The sequence below is a fragment of the Chanos chanos genome, chromosome 12 (genome assembly GCF_902362185.1).
Source record: "Chanos chanos chromosome 12, fChaCha1.1, whole genome shotgun sequence".
NCBI classification, from domain to species: Eukaryota; Metazoa; Chordata; class Actinopteri; order Gonorynchiformes; family Chanidae; genus Chanos; species Chanos chanos.
The window spans coordinates 21,180,777-21,204,483 of NC_044506.1; the positions used below are offsets into that span (position 1 = coordinate 21,180,777).

General features: G+C 42.2%; 1 protein-coding gene across 1 annotated transcript; it reads right to left on the reverse strand.

Moving 5' to 3' along the window:
- Window positions 1–5,373: 5,373 nt before the first annotated feature.
- slc2a3a (solute carrier family 2 member 3a) lies at window positions 5,374–23,707 on the reverse strand. Its single transcript, XM_030788581.1, has 10 exons — window positions 23,693–23,707; window positions 17,816–17,914; window positions 17,437–17,597; window positions 13,007–13,247; window positions 9,107–9,269; window positions 8,043–8,230; window positions 7,464–7,568; window positions 7,257–7,355; window positions 6,482–6,685; window positions 5,374–5,997 (listed from the first exon to the last, which is right to left on the reverse strand). The coding sequence occupies exons 1-10, from the start codon at window positions 23,705–23,707 to the stop codon at window positions 5,374–5,376; spliced, it is 1,899 nt and encodes a 632-aa protein (XP_030644441.1).

Sequence of the window (23,707 nt, forward strand, 5' to 3'; positions counted from 1 at the left end):
TTGGTTGTTTTTTTTGTTTTGTTTTGGGGTTTTTTGTTTTTTTTAATTTTTTTGGTTTTGCACAAACTCATGTTCCTTTCAGCATGTACCAACATGGAAGCTGTGATGTCCACAGAACGAAAAACCCGCTTCGTTATGGGTGCATTCTTCCAATCTGACACGACTGGCCCAAAACAGGAGGAAAGAAAAAAAAAATATCCATGCAGGAAACCTTTCTGTGGGGGGAGACAACATTCATTAAAAACCTGAATGTTACAAAATGCTGAAACAGAGTAGAAGAGCCGCAGAGTAAAAATATGCTCACTCTTTGAATCTGTTATATAACATATAATGTATAACAGCCTACAGGAACGTCAGAGACACTAAACCTGCGTGGGAGGATTATAATCTGTCAGACAGCTCTTCTCCTTCACCCATCTCTCTTTCTCTCTGTTCCTTTAAAGACCCTGTTCTGTTCATTCTGGGTAGAACTCTGTCGGTCTAGTCTTTTTTTTTTTTTTTAATGAAATGATGAATTGCCCTGTTAATGTAGGATGTCATCATGTTGAATCATCAGTTGAAGGGTCCTGTTGAAGGGTCAGTAGAGGCTGTAAAGGAGGACAGTCACATACCAAAGCTCCATAGCGCCATCTAATGGCAACTCATCAACTCTCATGAGACATCAGTATAAGCCACCATCCTGAATAACAGAGAAAGGCAGCTGTTAAAAAAAATCTTCCATAATTTATCTGTCGCTATAGTAACAACAATAACCATTATGGTAACACAATCCTTTTCAGTTAATCCCCAATTAAGGAGCACTGCCAGCATGGACCACGGAATTGCTCGCCATTGGCTGAACAGATTCACAAACTCCAATCAGGAGAGAGGGGTGCTGGAGCTGTATCACTGCAGTATGGGTGAAGTGTTAATGAGTTATAGAATAGAGACAGACCTTTACATTTGTAAACAAACACACCTTACAGCGCTTTTTTTGGTTTTGTTAGCACTTATTTGTCCTTTGTACAGTGTAATATATCTCCTGCCCTGATATGATTCCTATGAAAAGAAGTCCTGTAAACTTAGACCGTATTTATTTTGATTTTTCTCATTGCTGTGCAATATGTTGAATGATTAATATTATTATGAATGTGATTTTTTTTTTAATGTCTGTAAACGATACACATACGGAGCATGTGTCTGGAGCATGGATTCTCTTTCTCCTCTGTTTCTCAGTTCATTCTCCTTATTTCCTCTGCTGTCTGTCTTTCTCAGTTTTTCTCGGTCGTTTGACTGCACCTACCATCTCTGTGATCAAATGAATGAGCTAACCTGGTACAACCATAAAACATTTCCGCATGACCACACACACATTCAAGCTCCTTTAATCCCATTTGACAGCAGCAGTTAGCGACTGTTTTTGCCATGCGCTCAACATATAAATCACCTCCAGACAGGTTGCGTGGAGAGAAAACAGTCCTGTGTCCACAGTATTAATGTGTGTGACTCACATTTAGAAATATACGGTGCCAAATCATCCAGACAGAACTTAACATACCAATAATGTTTAAAACCGAAGTTATCTTTCATACTCTAAACATGAGTGGGGGGAAAAAACCTCACAAGATATCACCTGTTCTTTCCTTGAAATGTTCCTGTTTTTGAGTTGCTATTATGCTATTTCTAAGAATCTTTCGCCAAAATGAAAGAAGACTGATTAACAATACAGGCTATATTGACCTTTTCCCCATATGACCTATAAGACATAATGTAGAAAGCACAAATAATCTACTGTATGTATGAGAACTGTACATCTCTCTTCAAAGAAATCTGACATTAAAAAATGCAAACTGAACACTGAAAGAAAGAACTGAAAATGTTTCTTTATGTGAAGAATTTTATTTAATAACACTACATCCATATATGGTATACAAACATTTCAGCAGTGGTGAAGCATCAGGTTCCTGTCTTCCATTAATCCATGTGTATGAAAGCCTCATAAACCAGGAGACATACAAAGCAACAAAGCATTAAAAAAAATGTATATTTATATATATATATATATATATTCTTTTTTCTTTAACTTTACCATCTATCTGCACCACAATATACATGGCAACAATATGTAGTCTCAGCTTGACCCAGCTCTGTGCAAAAATAAAATAGAAAAATCCTTCAATCTCATTTTCATTATTCTAAAACCTCTTCTCTAAGATGTCTTCTCATTGTCAGCATTGTGTTTTTACTCTAGAGTTACTGAATAGACAGGGGTTTGATTCATTCCACTGGATTCTGAACAATTAGTAATCACAGGCAGAAAGAACTGAAGGGCAGAGAGCCAGGATTGGACTGGATTTGTTCAGAGTGGGAACACAGTTGGACCTTTCCTTTCACCAGCCTTCATCATTCTGCCTCGTAAAAAACAAAAAAAAAGTGGGCCCACATCACTTTTTTACCAAGAGAGAAAGGAGACTGGTAATGATCAACTCTCAGAGAAGAACAATACACATGCACAGAATGAGCACAGCACATTCATAAGGAGAACAGACAGAGGGGTGGAAAACTGAAAAACATGCTAAACAGTCCGCAAAGCAAAAAAAAATAAAAAACCCAAAAAAACATGAAGGATTATTAAGTGGGTGTAATCTATACTGAAACTGTATGGGGTGCACTGACTTACAGTGACTCACATGTGGGTACATGGCCACCAAAGTAAGAGGGGAAAGGAAAAGTGTGTATGTGTGACAGATATATGAGAGAGAGAAAGAGAGAGAGCTTTATAAGTCACAATGGCCTCTGTATTGATCATGCAATCAGTTGTGAGTACACAAATCAACTCTGAACCAATTCCACTAAGAAATGGTACCCAAGACAGCTTAGCCTTATGGTACGTTTCCACAGCTGCGAATTTTGCATTGCTCTCATTCGGGTTGAATGGATGTGAAATTTGCACTGATGTTGCGCAATCAGTGCGAATTCGCAGAAGCATGCGAAATCGAGATGGCAAATTTTCAACTTCATGCAAATAAGAACCATCTGAGAACCAATCAGTTCAGCGTGTGATGTGTTTGGTACGTGACGTTACTCCCGAGAGGCGGGAGTAACAAAAAAAGTCTGAGCAAGATGGCGGAGGTTAAACGCTACATGTAGCATGGACACGCGTATATAATTAAAACATGTATCGGCAACCATTTGTCTCTAAATCAACGCGGGTTGTTGTTTACATGTTACATGAGCTTAGTACAAAAAAACTCTCTCAACGGTTCTGGTCAGGGCAAGTAGACCACTGTAGAACATCATTTAAGCACTCGAACTTTTGAGCTGGGACACTTGCTTGCTGTTTTCGCAACCACGCCCCTAGCGCAAAATTTCACAGTACGAAATTCGCTGTGTAGAAACCTAGCGTTAATGACAAACAAAACAGGAGAGGAATACATTTATTTTTCGATAGCAGCCAAACATCTAAAAAAAAAAAACACACACTTTAAAAACAGCAGTAATGGACAGTTTTAATTGTCTCAAAATGCTGAGTTTGCACTGTTTTCAAATTCCAACATCAAACCGTAAGATCCATTTTGAAAATAAATATATTATTATACTTTATACTAGAATGTAACAGAATATACCAGAATACTTTAAACTTTACATTTTCACAGTATGCGACATATTTGAAACAGAAAATAAAGAGAAATTGATAAACCAAAATATATAATATTCATTTATACTCATTCATAAAACAACCAATCAGACAACAACCAATTCATGAACATCAAAGCGCTTTTTTTTTTTGTCTCCTTCACATTAAAAAGCTGTGTCAAAATTGCCCTAAACACCAATCACCTCAAAAACATTGCGTCAGAAAGAAGCGACATGACCAGAGTTTTACAATGCTGCATTTAACATTGACAAGACTGTCATGAAAAGTGTACACACTGACCAATCAGCATCTGACTAGGGCTGGCGAGCTGTGAGCGTAGCTTTACAGTGTGTGTAAAAGGTGTTTGGTAAGGTGCCTCTGAGGTATTCACAGAAGTAAAATAGTTTTACTAACAGGAGAAGCTGCTCATGAAAGTACCGCACTCTACCCTGACATTAAAGGAATGTTTTCTTTCTTTTTTTTTCCATTTTTCTTTTTTTTTTTACTTTCTCAGTGCAACACATAGTCATTTTCACAATACATTTAGTCAGGAAAAGCAGTGTTACTACATTACTCATACAGTTAAACTGTCTGATAATTAATACTGGAAAATCAACATAAACCAACATAAATAAATAAATAAATAGTATTGTGAGAAAACAGTGTCCCTTCTTAGAGCAGTAGGTATGACTCAGGAAAAAGCTCAAATCTAACAGATTTAAGAGATTGCCGGTTCACATTTATATACATCTAAACTGGCTGTCGTGGCAAAGGGATACCATTAAAAAAGAGACTGCTTCAGTCAGTGAATGACTTTTTATATTATAATTACACATCAATTCAGCAGTTAAGTTACTGGCTATTTCATAGTCAATCCTAGCAATGCTATCTTTGGCTAAAGCACCATTGGCTAGATAAGCAAGTCTTACAATAAATACAGGTTTTTTTTGTTGTTTTTGGCTAATCCTCCTAATTTTCAGTTATCTGCGAAAGTGTTTTGTGCCTTATTCAATTTCCTGTAGTATACCAGACAGTCAGTGCAACAGACTGGCAACCACATTACAACAGGAAGCCAGTGCTAACAGAGCCTCACCCGTTTCACTGAAATCAGAGTGTTCTAAAACTGTTAAGAAAACCCCACCACTATTTTCCTTCATTCCGAGACCTAAACATCATCAAAGTCACAAGAATGAGAGTTTGTGTCTCATTAAACTATCCTCTCATTAATTAGCCATCTGATTGTTTAAATGAAGTCGTCAATGCAATGTAAAATCTGAGGTATCCAACCACAGCGCCCCCTAAAGGATGGCTTGGTAACTGTGTCATCTTTCCAAAGGATGCTTCTAGCCATAACCCTAAGGTCTGTCTTATTAACAAAAGCATCAGACTTTGGTTTTCACTAAAGCAATTGATGGTTACTGATTGATGAGTATGTAAAATAAAGGCTAAAGGTAAATAAAAATCCCTTTTTAATATGAACAAATAAATTACAGCTAAAAACATGTTGATGAATAAATAAATATCTAATAAAAACTTAACAACACAGAATCAAAAATCTATCAGTTCACACTCGCCGAGAATGCAAAACAAGTTATTGCACAAAACCATCAGTTATATTGATCCACACCTAATGAAGTCAAAACACAATCGCCAATTCCACAAAAAACTTTTTTTCCCCCAGTATGTAATCTCCCAAGAAGTATATGTTATACCTTTTCATCTTTAAAACCTTCCCAAAATGTTCTTCATTTTTTTCTCTAAATTTTGGAATCAGATTTCTTTTCTACTGTAGATTCCACCAGTGGCTTCTCACTGGGACTTGTTTTCTCCTCCCCTATCCCAGCTGGCACCAATGGCTTTTCAGTGGAACCTGGTTTTTCCTCCCCCTTTCCGGATCCCTCCAATGGCTTTTGAGTAGAACTTGGCTTCTCCTCTTCCTTTCCAGATTCCACTGATGGCTTTTGAGTGGAGCTTGTTTTCTCCTCTGCCTTCACAGATTCCACCGATGGCTTTTGAGCAGAACTTGGTTTCTCCTCCCCCTTTCCAGATTCCACCAATGGCTCTGCAGCGGAACTGGATTTTTCCTCCTTCTTTGCAGCCTCAAGCAATGGCTCTGCTGAGGAGCTGGCATGCTCTCCAGCGGCTGAATTGGATTCCATCAGTGGGACCTTCTCCTTGACCGGGGAGGCCGGCAGCGTGACTCCATCCCCTGCTGCAGGCGCCTCTACAGAGGAGGTGGATGGAGGAGCGCCTCCAGCGAAACTACGCGCGATTTCATCGAAGGTTCGCCCCTTGGTCTCAGGAACGCGGAAGAAGGTGAAGATGAAGAAGAGGACGAGGAAAACCACGAAGATGATGAACACGAATGGCCCACAAAGTTCCTGAAAGAACCAGAGTGACTTTTCATTCACAGAGGGAACATTAACATTAAATTATATCTCACAGAAACTCTCCCTTCAAATGCTAAGAGCAATTCTTATAACATATACATCAATCTCAAATGACTGTAAACAACTCCTGTGAGAAAAGAAGACAGAAACAACACTATATTTACATTTAACTGTTTTCACTTGTTAACCATCCTGAACGGGAGTCACGTGACCGATTGCAAAGCTTTGTGGATTGTTTGTGCAGACCAACTCTTTACAGTATGCACTCTGTCGAAACCTTTTAGAAGATTAAGAAGGTTACTTTAGCCAGGCCACAGCGATGGACAGCTATTCCCAAGGTTTCCGTCAAGATTTTGTTCTACAGTTAAAAAACGTAAAGGAATGTAAACCAATAAAAAGTTGTTGTACCGTCCAGTTAAAATGCCCCTGAAGCTTGTCATCTTGTCTCTACACTGAGTAATGTTTCTGTTCATACCACCAGTTTGGGGAAGCTGATTCCCACTAAGAAGTTCGCAGTCCAGTTACAACAGCCAGCCACAGCCATGGCAGCGGGGCGTGGCCCCTGAGAGAACAACTCGGCGACAATGAACCACGGGATTGGCCCAGGGCCCATCTCAAACATGGCTACGAATCCAAAGACTGCGGCAATGCTCAGATAACTCAGGGACTTGATGCGTTTCTGATCAGGAAAGAGAGAGAGAGGGGGAAAAAAAAACGTTTTTCCCCGTTTCCAAGGAAATCACATGCATGGGGTCAATTTCACCTCAAAAATGCTGTAAAACACTCTGTAAGCTTAGCAGATAAAGTTATCACTTTCAAATGTACAGTTTTTCTTATTTAGCAGACCCTCTTATCTAGAGTCATTTACAGGAATTGCATTCATGTCGAGTAGAAGACAATTAAACTTTTATCATCCATTAATTCACTTATTTTTCTTGTTTATCAAAATAATAATGATAATAATAATAATAATAATAATAAATTCTTGGACCCTGTGAAGCAGTAAAACTGCGTGCTCAGATGTGCTGGTCTAGGCCTACTTGCAATGCTCTTTGTGAGTCTTTGGACCAAAGCCCTCTGCAAAATGACTGAATGTAAATGTGAACGCACTACTCGTTGTAAAGACTGGCTTTGCGTTTCGTGGGCTGTAAACGACATTAGAATGGACGCAGGCTGCAGGGACTGCAGGAGTTTGCCCGTCCTCGGAGACCCTACAAACATGCAAAGCTGTAAGGGAGCCAGACGCCTACCAACATCAGAGCGATGGTCATAACCACAGCACTGACAGCCATCCCGCCCAATCCAATGAGATGTAGGGTCCTTCGCCCCGCCCTCTCCACCAAGAAGAGCTAATAGGGAGTGAACAGACAGCGTCACAGTAACCATGGATGAGTGTAAGCCCACAGAAACGTAGACATGTTCACAGCGGTGTGTTAATGTAAAACGTTAAAACTCACAGACACGACGGTGAAAACGGTGTTGACTGCTCCGGCTCCTATGGTGGCGTAAATGGGCTGTTTCACACCGGCGGACTCAAAAATCCCCGTCGAATAGTAAAACACCTGAGACAAAACAGGGGGAAGAGGAAACAGACAGAGAACATTAGCAAAGCGATGGAAACTGGAGCTGCGTAGAGAGCGCTGCAAAAGGTGCACTTATTAATAATTCATTAACCATTCATTGATAATTCATTGATAATGCTCTGAGTCTCGACGTTTAGCCTGCAGATGGAGACGGTCTAATGGGACAATCACACGATGACACGTGTTTTTATTAGACTAGTCTAATGCCACAATAGGGAGTCAGTCACTGGGACCAGTCAGCCCCCGCAGTGTGACGTTGACATGATGTGACCAGAGTCACTGTGTATATTTACACCGCTATTTACAACGTTTGCATAATGGGAGCTGAACCCAATGAAGATAGTTGGCACGATTTGACCGTATGGGTTAGCTGTACCTAGAGGGGAAAGTCTGGAGCACTGTTGTCAAGAGCACTGAACACAGCTGCGCTGGTGACGTTAAGGAGAGACTTACAGCGTTAATGCCAGAGAGCTGCTGGGAGAGCTGGAGCAAAACGGCAATGAGGAGGGGCTGGCGGTAGGCGGCGGTGCGGAACAACTCGGGAATGGTCACCTTCTTCTCCATGGCCATCTTCACACTCTCCTCTTTCATCTCCTGCATGTCCTTACTCACGTCCTCAGAGCCACGCAGGCGCACCAGGGCTAGAAAGGGCAAATCAGACCCGTCAGGTCAACTTCGTCTTGTTAAATTGTCGACGTAAAAGCAAAAGTCAGTCCTGTCTCTGCAGTGGACAGTCACAGCTTCATCATAAAAGATGACCAGAATTGAGTGGATTTGCTTAAGTGATGTGGAACTCAACGAGACTGCACCAGGTTCAAAATGCCAACAAGCAAAGCCAAGAGCAAAGTGACAGTGATCCAGAAAAGAGCAACAGTAAAGAAATATGTAACTGTGGTATATAAATATTAAAGAGTCTGATATTCATGACCAATAAGAGCATCCTGCAGTGACAGAGAGAAGGATGTAAGTGAGTCGTTGAAGGCCCTTGTGATAAAGACACAGAGACAGATTAAAGAGACAGGGACATTTCGGTCTCTAGTCTTGTGCTAACGCACACAAACACTCAGACATGCGCACACGATCTTAAGCTAGTTTCTGTGTGTGTGCGTGTGTGTTTGAGAGAGAGAGAGTGTGTGTATATGCATGTGTGTGTGTGTGTGTGTGTGTGTATGTGTTCAGGAGATTGCTTTTTTTCAGTACAAACGCAGAGCACAGGACAGATGCCAAAACATGCTGTTGTGCTCCCCTCAGACTCAAGGACTCACTCACTGGCTGAATGGGCCCTCCTCTCACCTAGACTCTTCCCAGTCTATAAAGGATCTTATAGTCTGGATTTTCAATTGGGGTGTGTGTGTGTGAGTGTGTGTGTGTGTGGCGTGGGGGTGGGGATTTGATGTGGGAGTGACTGAGGGCTTTCTGAATTGTCTGGAGCTTCGTGGAAGTGAATGAGAGCAGCAGTGAGTTTTAAGGATGACTGAGATGCGGTTGAACCATGGTTGAACCGCGGTCCGTCTCACCTTTGCGGGCCTGCTCCTCCTGGTTGAGGTTAATGAGGAGGTACCTCGGACTCTCGGGGCAGAAGGGAAGGAGAATGCATTGTAACACTGCCGGCAGGACAGTGAGAGCCAGCAGGACTGGCCACAGCTTGTCTGAGCCAAGCAGAGACTCAAGACCGAAAATCTACACACGGCACAGAGACAGAGAGGAAAGCAGATTAGAGACCAGGTTGGAATGCAAGCAGTGCACAGTGGTTAAACCGCGGAATTGCTGCCTGATTAATGAGCGTCTCTAAAGTAGGGCTGCCAAATGTACAGTTGTTTTTTACTGAAGGGGACTACCTGAGTTCAGTCAGTTTAGAGTTTTTACTGACACCCATGTCACAACATATAACACATTAAGGTCGGGCGATATTTTGAATATACTCGATGTATCGTGGCTTGTCCCACGTGCGACGTAGTAAACGATCATATTGCGAACACAAAATACACATTTTCAAGAGATTTTTTTTAAGCCGCCGGCATGAGACTCATTTTGGGCGTTTCGCGTCTCTCGCTCTCTCCTATGGCTCTCTCCCTCTCACGGGCACAAAACGAAAAAACTCACAAACATACATCTCACACACACACTTGCCTCCCCATCGAGACCACTCCCCTGGGTGAGTGTGTGTGTGTGACGTATGTTGGTGAGACGTGTGTTTTTGTATCTGGAGGGAGCAGGGAAAGAGCCTGAAGAGAGCGAAAGAAGTGGAACGCCAAAGAGAGTTTATACACGTTGAGTTCGGAAACGGCAACAGAAGATGGAGGCAGACAAATTGGTTCCGAAAAGAAACAACACTGGATCCATTGTCCGGCAGTGGTTTGGGTATCGCAAGGAAGATGTTATTGTCACAACCTGCACCTCCATTTTGGACTTTTAGTTTGGTATGTCTTTGTGCTCTTGTTCTGTGTCTGTCTCCGCCCCTCACCTGTTCCTGTTTGCCTCGTTTATTAACCTTATTAATTTCAACCAATCCTGTTTTGCCCTGTTTAGTTCTCCTTCTATTTATGCCATAGTGTTTGCCTTGTCTTTTGTCTATCGTTGTTTGTGTTTTAGTGCACACTGTTACGCTGCACCTTTTTGTTACCAGTTTTTGTTCCTGTTCTGCACATGTATTTTGATCTTCAGTTCCAGTAAAGTCCTCCTTTTTTTCACCTTCATCATTGTGTTCTGCACTTGGGTCCTGCACCACACCACTAGCGTGACAGTTATATAAATACTGTTTGTTGAATTGAACTTGGTTGTGATTTCCCCTTTTTGCATGCAAATTGTTCCAATAGAAACCACTAATGCATATAAACAAGAATGTTTTAATGCAGACATATGTTGCAGGGACAACTAGAATCATCATACTGGCGTGATTGTATACATCAAAGGGTTAAATCAAGCATTTATGAAGTGCTTTAAAGGAGATTTCAAAATGTCGAGACATATATGGTGTATCGCGATATAGCCTGAAAATATCACAATATTATTTGTAGGCCATATCACCCAGCCCTATACATGTGTAACATAATGCTACACAGGTACCACATGTATTCATTTACATAATCCTGGCAAGGAAAGCAATCAGTTTCCAGATCTGATGCTGTTGTGAGAGATGAAGTCAAACTTCTCTTTACATTTACAAACACACTCAGGATTAACTGAAAGAAATTAATTTTAGTGCGTTTTGTGAATACCACCTAGATTGACTGATACAACATGTGATTTTCCTCACACTGTATAAGCCTCTTTCTTTCAGTGCATCTGGTGCAATTAAGGTTGAGGTTGGATAATTTTGGTTTTAAACAGGTGGAGATTGGTTAGCTGGATGCTAAACAGGTGGAGGTTGATTAGTAGGAGCTTGACCTCCCAACAAATCGGAATACACGCATCGATTGTTAATGCCCTGAAAATCAGTTCACATATACCAAATCCTGTTGGTGTTCACATATACCGAATCCTGTTGGTGTATGTATTCTGATTTCTCAGGAGACAATGTTGTTAGTAGAGTTATAAACAGGTGGAGGTTGGCTAGTTGTGGTTCTAAAGAGGTGGAGGTTGGCTAGTTGTGGTTCTAAAGAGGTGGAGGTTAGCTAGTTGCGGTTATAAAGAGGTGGAGGTTGGCTAGTTGCGGTTATAAAGAGGTGGAGGTTGGCTAGTTGCGGTTATAAAGAGGTGGAGGTTGCCTAGTTGCGGTTATAAAGAGGTGGAGGTTGCCTAGTCGTGGTCATAAAGAGGTGGAGGTTGGCTAGTAGGTGGTTCTAAAGAGGTGGAAGTTGGCTAGCTGCGGTTCTAAAGAGGTGGAGGTTGGCTAGCTGCGGTTCTAAAGAGGTGGAAGTTGGCTAGCTGTGGTTCTAAAGAGGTGGAGATTGGCTTCAGTCATTCATATTGATTGAATCTGAGGCTGCGGTTAGTTGACTCAGAATGACTAAAATAACTGGTCCTGATGAGAACAATGACTCATCATCATCTCTCTGCCCCTGCGTCTCTTCCCTGTGTCTCGCTCTCCTTCCACTCCCTCCTGTCCTGTGACGGCTTCCCCTCTCTCTCTCTCTCTCTCTCTCTCTCTCTCTCTCTCTTTCCACTTGGCTGCACAGGCTGCGCTGTCTGAGCTCCTGCAGTGTTGCCCTGGATATGAATAACATGAATGTGAGAACAATTTGATAAATGAGACAGAACAAAGGCCCAGCAATTCAAACAATCAAAAAAAGAAAAGAAAAACAAAAAAAAGAAAAGAAAAACAGACGTCAGGGACCATTAAGCTGTTGGCAATAGAGATGAGCTCCAAATTCAGACAAGGCTGACAGTGTGTAATTTTACAACAGTTAAGTAAACTGGGCTTACAGGAGATGTTTAAAATGTGTGTGTGTGTGTGTGTGTGGAGATAAAACAATGCCTTTGAAACACTGGAATGATTCTCATTCTGCACTGAGACTGTAGTCTTCCCATTCAACAATGAATGAAAACAGCTCACTTCACCATAACATACTGAGATCTACCAAAATTATTATAATTTATTCAGGTCTGTTACTACATGGAGGAAATGTCAGACAGTAGCTGGTATACTTGCTGACTGCCACTTTAGCTAATTCTGTATTGTTTTCGAATTCCTACCATCATAGCTGCCCTTCAGCTCAGAGCCATGTTAACACTCACTTAACCCTGTCTGTGTTCCATGTGTTCAGTCAGACTCAAACCTCTGACCACAGGTTCAGGAATAAGACACCCCAAACCGCGAGTGATTCACTGGAACTGCCGACACGAGCACCAGTGAGATGTTTACTTTTATTACTGCCCTTGACTGGCTCCTTCCCCACTGCACTCATCCACAGAAATGATGAAACAATAACAAGACAGGAAGAGTGATGTACGCAATTAGGGTTCTATCACCAGCCAATGGTAATATAGACAAATGCCCACAACAACACAAAAATATCCTTAGCACCATCTGACCCAGATTTCTGCCTTTCTATTAAACTGTCTGAGCACATGGAAATAATCACAGTGTGACCATTGTGCACTCATAACAGAAAATGATACTGGTGCCAGTGGCAATGAATAATCTTGTTACCATACTTGCAGCAAGCAGTGAAACAGATGAAAATGACAGTGATCAGTCTTTTTGAGAGATGACCTCAGCTCTTCTGTCAAAGACTCTGAGGAGACTAGTCAGGTCAAATTTGCGAGTTATGGAATACAACATGAAGGTTATTCCTCCACATTTTCGCGATCACAGAAGGATCATTGAGTATATTTAAAGTATGATACATAAACATCACAAGCAGACAATGTAGGCTTGCTAAGCATATCCAAAACTGGAACTTCCAAACTTCATTTCTCAGTAGGGATGTGGGAATGTGAGGCAGAGACATGACAGCCGTGCCAGCGGGTCTTACCTGGGCAATGAGAATGCCCACCACCACGCCCAGCTGGTGCAAGGTCCCAAATGCCCCCCTCAGGGGGGTGGGTGACACCTCCCCCACATACATGGGCGTGAGGCCAGTGAAAAGGCCACAGAAGAGACCAATCACCAGACGACCGGCGATGATCATCTCATAGGAGGAGCAGAGAGTGCACACGCCCATCAGACCTCCGCCAATCAGAGCCAAGACATTCACGATGAACATGGACTTCCGCCTGGAGGAGAAGAGAGAGAAAGTACGAGTGAGAGAGAGAGAGAGAGAGAGAGACAAAGAGAGAGAGAGAGAGAGAGAGAGAGACAGACAGAGAGAGAGAGAGAGACAAAAGAGAAGTGCAAAGCAAAAAGAGTTAGAGAAAAAAACGAGGGGGAAAACAGTCATGCATGAGTACAAAAGACCAAGACAAATATAACAAATGACAGAGTCAGAAAAACCAAACAGAGAGAAACAGGAAAGAAGAAAATAAATAGAGGAAATCAGGAGGACATAAGAGAGATAACAGATAGCGGAGGAAGCTGAATACACTTGAAGGCTTTCATTGAGTGTGGGTAGATCTGACACTTGTGTGAAACAAGCTGAGGGAGAGAGTGAGAGAGAGAGAGAGAGAGACTGTAGTGGAACAGGAACAGCCAAAACAACACTCTTCCACAGACATAGAATTTCATATATATACGTGTGATATTCTGAGATAACTACACCGTAGCAAAAAAAAATCCCCTCAACCCCCCCCCCCCCCCCCCCCCCCCCCCCCCCCCAAAAAAAAAACGGAAATGCAGGGGCACCAGTAAAATACTGTAAAATAACAGAAATGAACCAACTCATAAAAATACAATAATTTTCCATAATTAAAATACAGTTTGTTGCTGTAATTTTACACGAAATTATGCAAAATTTCTGTCTTTTAATGTTTAAAGATATTACCACCTTTAAAAACAATTAACCGATGTATAAAAGTGCACTAATGCTGCAATGATACAAATAGTGAGACTTTGCACACCTATCGCTTGACCATATGGATTATTACATAATTTTACATGAAAACTTGCCTATTTAATCAACATGTATTATCGTAAAACTGTATGTTAGCCGTTAAATATTTGACAAGCTAACCATCTATGAGCGATATAGCACCGCACTTCTACAGGAATATATTGCGTCGCTAGAAGGGAATGGACATTTATCCGGACGGTCAGCTCTCCTAACCGGTGTGCCCCTGGAGGGAGTCCTAGCTACACATGACCAATCACAAGTCTTTCCAGCTGTGTCTCAATGTGGCGGGACGAGATCCTGGCTTAGAAGCGTTCAGTCATTATCTCACAGATGGTAGCTTTGCACCATTGGCTTGTCAGCCGAGCACTGCACCAAATGCAAAGTAGTTGTAATGGCAACTACAGGGACCGTTCTCAGAGCATAATTGGTTTTTTTTTTGTTTTTTTTTTTAATGAAAACTCTTTTTTATGAAATCTCGATCGAAAGTTCCCTAGGTCTAATGTAAGCAGAGGCGCCCCATAATGCACCGCGGCGCTGATACTAGCTGCCAACACAGAAGGAAATAACGTTGGAACTCCAATTAAGTTACAGTGATTTAGCCGGACCAGCAGCCGGCTAACGCTAGCCCTTCAGTTGAACCCGCGGTCACGGTCACAGGACTGGCCGCAGAAGCTGTAGCTGCTACCACTGCGGCTATCAGCGCACTTATGGAGCCTTTCCAACCAAAGAAATGTAACTTTACATCCAGGCATTTCGGGATAGAGGGCTGTTCAGGATCATTCAACTCAGGTTGGTTTCAACGGTGGAAAAGGGCTTCATTATGTGAAACAGACTGTTAAAGCTTTGGGCGTCACATGTTGCTCTGCTGTAGCGAAGAGGCTAATTAATGAGGACTGGACAAGAGCTGACGCCACATTCGTGAAAGGACGTTTTTCAAACTGGCAAAGTTTTGCTAAGTTCATACTACACGATTTTAGCCCTACAAGCTACAGCCAATGAGAGCAGAAGATCCGGGGCAAGGGGCAACCCGGGGGAGGAGTTGTACAACATCAACACATGACATCAGAAACCCTCTTTCGGCGCATCAAGGACATCTTCTTGCGACTGAACTTTCCTTTGGAAAAAATACAAAGTTATTGTTTCGATGGTGCCAGTAACACGTCAGGTCGCTTCTCTGGGGTACAAGCTCAACTTAAAGAGATTTGCCCTGGTTCATTATTTGTACACTGCGGCAACCATGCTCTGGATCTGGTGCTGCGAGAGGTAGCAGGGGATGTATGTCTTGTAACGGATGTACTCAGCTTTGTGCAGAGCATCGCCGCACTCATCAGAGAGTCGGCGAAGCGCAAAAACTTGTACCAGTCTTTCTTTTGGTGATGAATATGTCATGTGCAACATTCTTGGGTTGTGTCCAAACAAGGCGGCAGGTGAGGACAAAAGCAATATCAAGGAAATGCCATGCCTATGGGTCACTTTTGGAGACGCTACGTACACTCCGGCAGGATCCAGGTGTTCCTGGTGAGATACGGGCAAAAACAGCAGGGCTTCACAAGCAAGCTGTGAAGGGGAGAACTGTCTTTGGGCCTCTCCGCTGTGAGGCAGGCTTTGGCTGTGGCAAGAGGTCTGCAGAGTGCACAGGCAAGTGTTTCTGGTGTGCTCGAGTGCATGCATACGCTCAAAAGAACGCGCATGTGCACTAAGAGATTAGAGACTTGTGGATGAAATTTTGGCTAAAACAAAGGCATGTGCATCAGCAAACAGCCTACGGTGGCCGCCGGGCTCTAGCAGGACAAACAGGACGCCGTCTTGTTTTCGCAGCACAACAGCGGTGGAGGATGTTATGTCGGAAAAGGGTGAATCACTGTGGTGATGTGAATTTCATGAAGCACTTGATCTAGTGAGATCAGAAATCGAGTGCAGGTTCAATCAAGCCGGGATGACAATTGCCGCACAGAGGGAGCAAATTCTCATGGATTCCGCAAAGGGGAACAGTGTTTGCAGAGGCCGACCTGACTTTCCTTCAGCTTTCCAGTAAGTCTCTACACCTGTAACTGAGGATGCTGGGTGACCTCACCAAACAAGAAACACTCCGCACAGTCCAGGAACTCGGACTTTATGTGTCAAACTTTCATCCACAAACAAGAGGACTCTTCCAGGAGGTGGAAGAGCTGCTCCAGTTGTGTTTGTGTTTACCCGTGTCCACTGCTTCCTCCGAGAGATCTTTCTCCGCACTTCATCACCTGAAAACTTGGCTCTGTAACACTGTCACTCAGAGGAGATTAACTCATATGGCATTACTACATGTCCAAAGAGATATTTTGGATGATATTAATATTCAGGACCTCACGACGGAGTTTATCGGCATCACTCCAGAGTGCAAGTCCACCTTTGGATTGACAAAGTCCTCATAAGGTTAAGATGCTGTTTTTTCGCATCTATGACCCTGTGTGTCCTTGTTATTTACTCCTGCCTCCGTGCGGTATGTTTGTATAGTATTTAGTCTCTGGTTGTGATTTGTGACAGAATCTCGAAAAACAGACGTCTGCAGAGTAGGTCTGTATACTCACTGCTTTAAGTCTTTAATGACTGTGACCTGGTTTAGTGGTTTAAACTGTGGGCTGTACTACGAAGCGAGGTAACTGGCTTAATCCAGGTAACCTCTGGTTAAGTTAGCTCAGAGGAATAGTAAACCTCCTATTAGAAGAGCCCTATGGCTTCATTCTCCTAGCAAAACAAAGCCATAGGGCTCTTCTACCTGGCTTCGTAGCACAGCCCACGGGTTTAGCCTGTGTCTGCGGTTGCTGTTACCTGTCACCTGCGTGGAACCGGGTTGTTGTAGTCTGGCACTCCATCTGCTCTCTCTCCTTATCTCACTCCTCTCCTGTACATCATTTCTGTGGTTGCTCTGATGTTTACAGTGTTTACCAAATAGTTTAAGTTGGCTGTTTTTCTATATCTGCTCTTCGAAACATTTACCATTGCCCATTAATTCAGCAGTAGTAAGAGTTAAAGTTATTCAACCGATGCATGTATTGTTAATGCAGTTTTTGATAACTGAGTTTAAGATAATTTCTTGTGATTTTCAAACTGCGTAAGCATATATTGTTGGTCTGCATTATCCCATTATAGAATCGTTTTGGCTTTCTGCCTTGTGTGAGGTTCTTTGGCTGAAATCATTAGATATAAATTATCCTATCTGTGTAGTTCAGTGGGGTACAGGTACAGCATATAGTATGACATTGTTCTATACAATGTATGCATGCCACTGACCTTCAGCACCCCCAACTCAAAATGCTTTCCAGCGTCCCTGGTTGCCAGTGTGACGTAAGAATAAGAGTAACATTTTGTTTCAGTTGTTGGCCTTTTTTGGGCAGAAATGTCGGTGTGGAGTCACTGCAGGAGTCATAATGACTCACCGGCCAAACTTGTCCGCCATGACTCCCACGCTGAAGGAACCAACCATGCCCCCCACGCTGAAGATGGCCACAGCCAAACTCCATACGATGGTGCACACCCCAGGTTTAATGGGTTCCCCATACCGCTCCATCCAGGTGTTATTAAAGAACGCCCTTAGTTTCTGCGATACACAACACAGGTTAGAGCTCAGGCTGGTTCACATCAGAACAGTCACATCACCATGACGGCCTAAACACCCAGCCCACACACAAACAGGGTTACATGAAGATAGATTATATAGAAGACATGCGCTCACATATAGACACACAGACACACCACACACACACACACACACACACACACACACACACACTCTCACTCACATGCACACACACATACCTGCTCTGGAGCATTGATGACCCCTGTGTTATAGCCAAACTGAAGCGATCCGATAACTGCCGTCGACAAGGAAAACAAGAGATAACAAGTTACCTGCTTCTGAAAGAGAGAGAGAGAAAAGAGAGAATGAGAGTCAAAATTTCAGTAACATACTATTGTGACGAAACAAACAGAAAAATCAAAGAAAATCTGGTCCGACCCTTGATTACAGTTACCACTAATAAACTCTATCCCCCTGTTCAGTCTGGCAAGTATCTTTGCGGTTAAAAGAAACAGTCCCTCTCGGTTCACTGTCAAGTGTGTTCTCTCTCCCTCATTCCTTTTATGTCCACGTATTAATGTATTTCTCCAACCCAGTGTTTCTCTATTATTATTAAACTTCTCTGATTTTTACATGTGTGTATTTTTCCTGGGCCACAAACGCAGCACGCCAAAAAAAAAAAAAAAAAAGTTACATTCAGATTTAGTTGTTAATTACAATTATCGGAACTCTAATTTGGAACAATCGTTAATGGCAACTCCACATTTTGACTCGTTTAGACAGACCGTTGCTCCAGTTCTTTAGAAACGATTGCGCTAACTGACTAAACTCGCCCTCCTGTGAATGGATGAATGGAAAATAAAGGACAGTATGATGGTAAAACAGACATAAGAGAGGAAGGTATGTTCTGTAGGCATGTTACAGCAGGGTTAATTATGCAGTGCACATTGAAACTGCGACATTTTAATGCCATTACTAATGTCACTTTACATAACACAAGATCTGGGAAAAATAAAAACCTAACAGCAGTGGCTCCCCAGAAAATGGATTTATTGATTCACTTAAAAGCGACAACACAGAGAAATCAACATATGTGCAGATGCACTGATGTGGACAATGCCAGAGTTAAAGCCACAAATTTTCATCTGGAGTCCCCACTCACTGCCCATGACCTTCCACTTATAATAATGTAATTAATGTTATCTAATAAAATCACTCATCTAATTAAATCACTCACTAATGTAACTGATTATTTTTCAAAGACGTCTGTGGGGACTCTGTATATGCCTTAGTGTGTATATGCCTCAGTGATGTCAATGAACAAGACAGTTATGACGTCATTGAAAAAAAACAGTTATGACAGTCATGAAAGACAGTCATGATGTCACTGAAATTGTCACTAAAAATGAGTCATGATGTTACTAAGACAAAGAACCATGATGTCTCTTAGAAGACCAGACATGACATCACCAAGAATGAAAGTCATGATGCGTCACAGAGTGTCACTGTCAGAACTCAGAATGATGTAAATGAAAGACAGTCATGATGTCAGTGAAGAAGACAGTTATGATGTCAGTGAAAAAGACAGTCGTGATGTCAATGAAAAGGACAGTTGTGATGTCACGGAAAAACACAATCATGATGTCACTGAAAAAGAAAGTAATGATGTCACTGAAAAAAAAAACAGTTATGACAGTCATGATGTCACTGAAATTGTCACTGAAAATGAGTCATGATGTTACCAAGACAAAGAACCATGATGTCTCTTAGAAGACCAGACATGACATCACCAAGAATGAAAGTCATTTTGTGCCACTGTGTCAGAACTCAGAGCCCCTCCTCCCTCATACAGTACAGACAGCAAATTCAGGAAATATAGCTCTGGATACAAATGAAAAAGAGAAATCAGAATTCCAGTCATAAACAGCCAGGTCTGAGCTGGCTTAGATCAAGACTTCTTTTTCTTTTGGAAGCCTTACTTTTTTAATAATGTTGACTGAACACTGTAAACATTAAATACAACCATCCCACAGAACAGATTCACACAGCTCCTTGCGAACACACACACACACACACACACACACACACACATAAATACAAACAGAGCACTGTCCTCGAATGGCCTTGTTTGGGACGTAAGACGACACTCACAGACGGCCCTGGCAAAGTCACATGACTGCGTTCTGCTGAATCCAGGTTTCTAGGGCATTGAGTCTCGAACACGCTGATAGAGCAGAAAGCTCCTGGGTCACATGATATAGTCACTAAAACACTTCACTCAGGTGACCTTCACAGACCAGGTGTTGACATCTCACAGCGTCTACCTCTGCGTGTATAAATTAGAGTGGATAGACTCCACAACCGAGAGCCAATGAGGTAAAGACTGTCAGGTGTAAAACTGAAACTGATGGAAACCAAGCTGCAGAGACTCTTGGAGAGCATTTAAATGCACCAAAAAAACGCAGTCCAGACACAGGTACAGACCTGAGAGTATAAATTCTCACTATACGCAATGCATATTGAATATCCTTCACCTCTTCACACAGCGACAGACTGATGTGTTTCAACAGAAAACTGTTTAGATCTCGGCATTTGGCTTTGCGAAAACGCACAACTGAAGAAGCAACAGACAGAAGTGTAACCTTGGGAATAATGATATGCCCCACCCATCTTATACCCATGTTGTGATGTCAGCTCTCATCAGCAGCTACCTTTCAGTTGTTTAAACCACCTCTGGGGGCAAGAGACATTGAATATGTGGTTTTAACAACACTTTCGGAAAAAGAAAACTGTTAAATCATCATATAGGCAAAACAAAAAAGAAGATAAACATGAAACTGAGTGTCGCATAAATATATACCCGAAAGTATTAGTAAACAGCCGTCTTATGGTAATACAATCTCTGCAGGCATTTTTTCGCATCTAATTGAAAAGCAACAGCAAAAATTGAACTTCGCTTAGAAATGTTTAAAAAAAGGCACAGTTTCCTCAAACTGTTGACAGGCAGTGTATGTACCCCCCCATCCATGACATAGGGCCATATCTGTGTTGTGTATTATTACGTCTATATGTCATATGTGTCAATATGTCATTTGGGGTGGAGGTTATAGTATTTCTAACAAAGACAAAACATCACCTTGCTCTGATGGTATTTTTTCACATACAGCTGTTAGTCGTCAGATTAGTAATCCTAAGGCTTGTCAGATAATACTGATTTCACCACTATCGCTGTTCGTCTCTCATAAACCTCTCTTTCTCCGTCCTTACTACGGTGATATATGCCAGGAATTTACGTTTGTGTAAACAAAACACATTTCAGGAGCCCATGTCAACAGGGCCAGGCCCACAAGGTCACCCCGTTCCAGAGATGCTCATTAACTTTCTGTCTTCTCTCTCGTCACCGCTATGTTACAGCAAATTGTCTCAAATCTTCCTTAAACACGGTGCAGTTTCTGGTGTTGATTTATCACCAGCTGTAGACCCTTCATCCCTCTCTCTCTCTCTCTTTTCGGTTCTCTCCGGTCTGACAGAGATTAGAATAATGAGTGACACGTTACGTCTGAGTCCACATGAAGACGTGGATTTCAGATTTCCATAGGTCAACATTTAATTTTAAAATTTTATAGTGAGCTCATTTTTATATATGCAGTCAACACTCCAGAAACAGGCAGTGAACTGAGCAATAGTTAACAGACTACCCTTGTTACTCTTACCAACCTGCAGACGCAGTAACACAAGCTCATTAACCTTCACTCTCACTCTGCTCCCGGCGTCACGGGATTTGCTGCCCACTTTTAATCTCCCGCCCTCCCGCGCCTCTGCGACTCCCTCTCCCCGTTCAGTCACAATGACTCAGGAATATTGTGGGGACCACAGCTTTCTTTCAAAACAAAAACATTACCCCATCCGAGCGGCTTTGTGGGACCAGCGTTAAGGCTTAACATCGCACGTTGTGCACAGCGCGTAACTGACGACAGCATAAACACATGTGCTGAATTCCCTCTGTTTCGAAAAGACAGCTTTTGAGAAGAAACGCCGTGTTTCGTTAATCTTACTATGGTAGGGCTCGAATGTTCTATTTTATTACATATTACTGTGAAACCTGAGCGAGGAGAAGCAGAAGAGAGGACAGGAGAGAAGCATAGCGTTGACTGGAGAGCAAACGCTTGGCTGTAATAAAACCTTTAAAGCATTTGAGGCCTGATTTAAAGTGCTTACACAAATCATCATCAAACTGCAGCTGATCAAATACTGACGCAATAAGAGACCACGCCCACACAAAATCTCATCTCCAGTAACAGACACACCTTTTAAAACAACCAGTCAGAGTGTGTAGTGTTTTCAGCACACATGCTCAGTTCCGGTGAACAAACTAGCACCAACCACAGAAAAGAGAAATTCCACCTTTAACTCTAATTTTGATACTAATACTACTACTACTACAACAACTACTACCACCCATAATAATAATAATAAATTGTGTGGCGTTTGAAAAAGACAAGGAGACAGAGAAGGGCTGTGAACACTTGTTTTACTGTGCTGTTTGACTGTCTTCCTCTCACTACAGTCACAGAGTCTTTCTGTCTTTATTTAACAATCTCCTCCTTGATAATTACCCGACTGGTCATTACCAATGTGTGATAACATTGGTAATTACTACACCAATACAGACCTTTAGCCTTTAAACTGCACTTGATGCTCAACACACCTGAATGATACCAGTCCCTTGTTTTGCATCCACGCCCCGTTTTTCAGCGGGCCCTGCCCCATTTTCAGCTGGCCCTGCCCCATTTTCAGTAGTCCCCACCCACTACTTTGGCACACATCTGGGACCAGCCGAAATTACATATTCATTCCAGCGCTGGCACAAAAATGCACAACTCACAGCAAATTGGTCTGAGTGAATGACTGAGCGCCGAGTTGTCTGATCAGTACAGATTTTTACTAATGAGGACTGACATTTTACAAATACTATTACACAAACAAACCTTATGGAGGGCCCTAGGTTTAAAGAGACAAGAGCCCTGTATTTTAGTGTTGATGGGTATTAGGAATAGCTCTGTCGTGTGTCTTTGTCTCATTCCCTGTAGACTGTACTCATATACTGTTTCACATCTGGTTTTGGATCTTTTGAAATTGATCAGCCAATATCAAGAGTTTCTCTAGTCTGTACCGCTTTTAGCTTTTTCAAACACTTCCTCAAGCGGCACGGATGCTTAAGCTACATTTTCAGCTGTGTGAATAGCAGTTCCGTGTAATTCAGTGACCGTGAATGAACGCGACAAGTGGATTCAGAGGAATAGCGGCAAATGTTATTCTTTTTTTTTTTTTTTCAATCCCAGTTTTCAAAGAAATATCAAGTCAATCGCTCTTTTTTCCCTTTGCCTGTAGCTTCTTTTTTCCCCCATCTCTCCGGAGTCGTGTGCGGTTCCCTCTCTTCCTTTGTTCACTCTTCCATCACTTCATCACCCAGTCTCAGTCTCGCTGTCACTCTACCCCGAGGGTGATGGCCGCATTGACATTCTTTTAATTAGATCACAACAAACGGAGCCAAAACAGCCACACAATCACGCCCTGCTGATACAGTACCACTAAGACGGCTCTGGGATGACTAGTGATTAAAAAAATAACTTTTTTACGAATTCAGAGGAAGCAAGCCATTTCCTGGTCATTTATTGGGCATAAGACCCAGTTCAGGGCTAAACTAATCCAAAACTTCCTCTGACGTGTGCAACTGATTGAGTGATTGTATTGATGGCTCTGACTATACATTCAATAGCTCGGTGCAAATTAGATGGAGTGTTTAAGTAGCTTTGACTCGTTTGAGCTCTCGTTATCACGAACAAAGGCCAAACATGTCACGGAACAACAACTAAAGAGCAATATATCCTAAAAGTACGCTGCATGGCGATCAAACGTACCAAATGTATCAAATGGGTTTGCAGAGTGCATCTTTCAGTCTTCAAAATAGGGAGGGAGACGCCATTAAATTACATATTAATAATCACAATAATGTCACGTGACTGTGTGTCACTTAAAGACACAACTTGCTAGTTTCTGAGGATATTGGATTAAAGGAAATCTGCTCGGAAAATCATAGAGTGGCGGAACCTCACCTTCTCCCCCTCCAT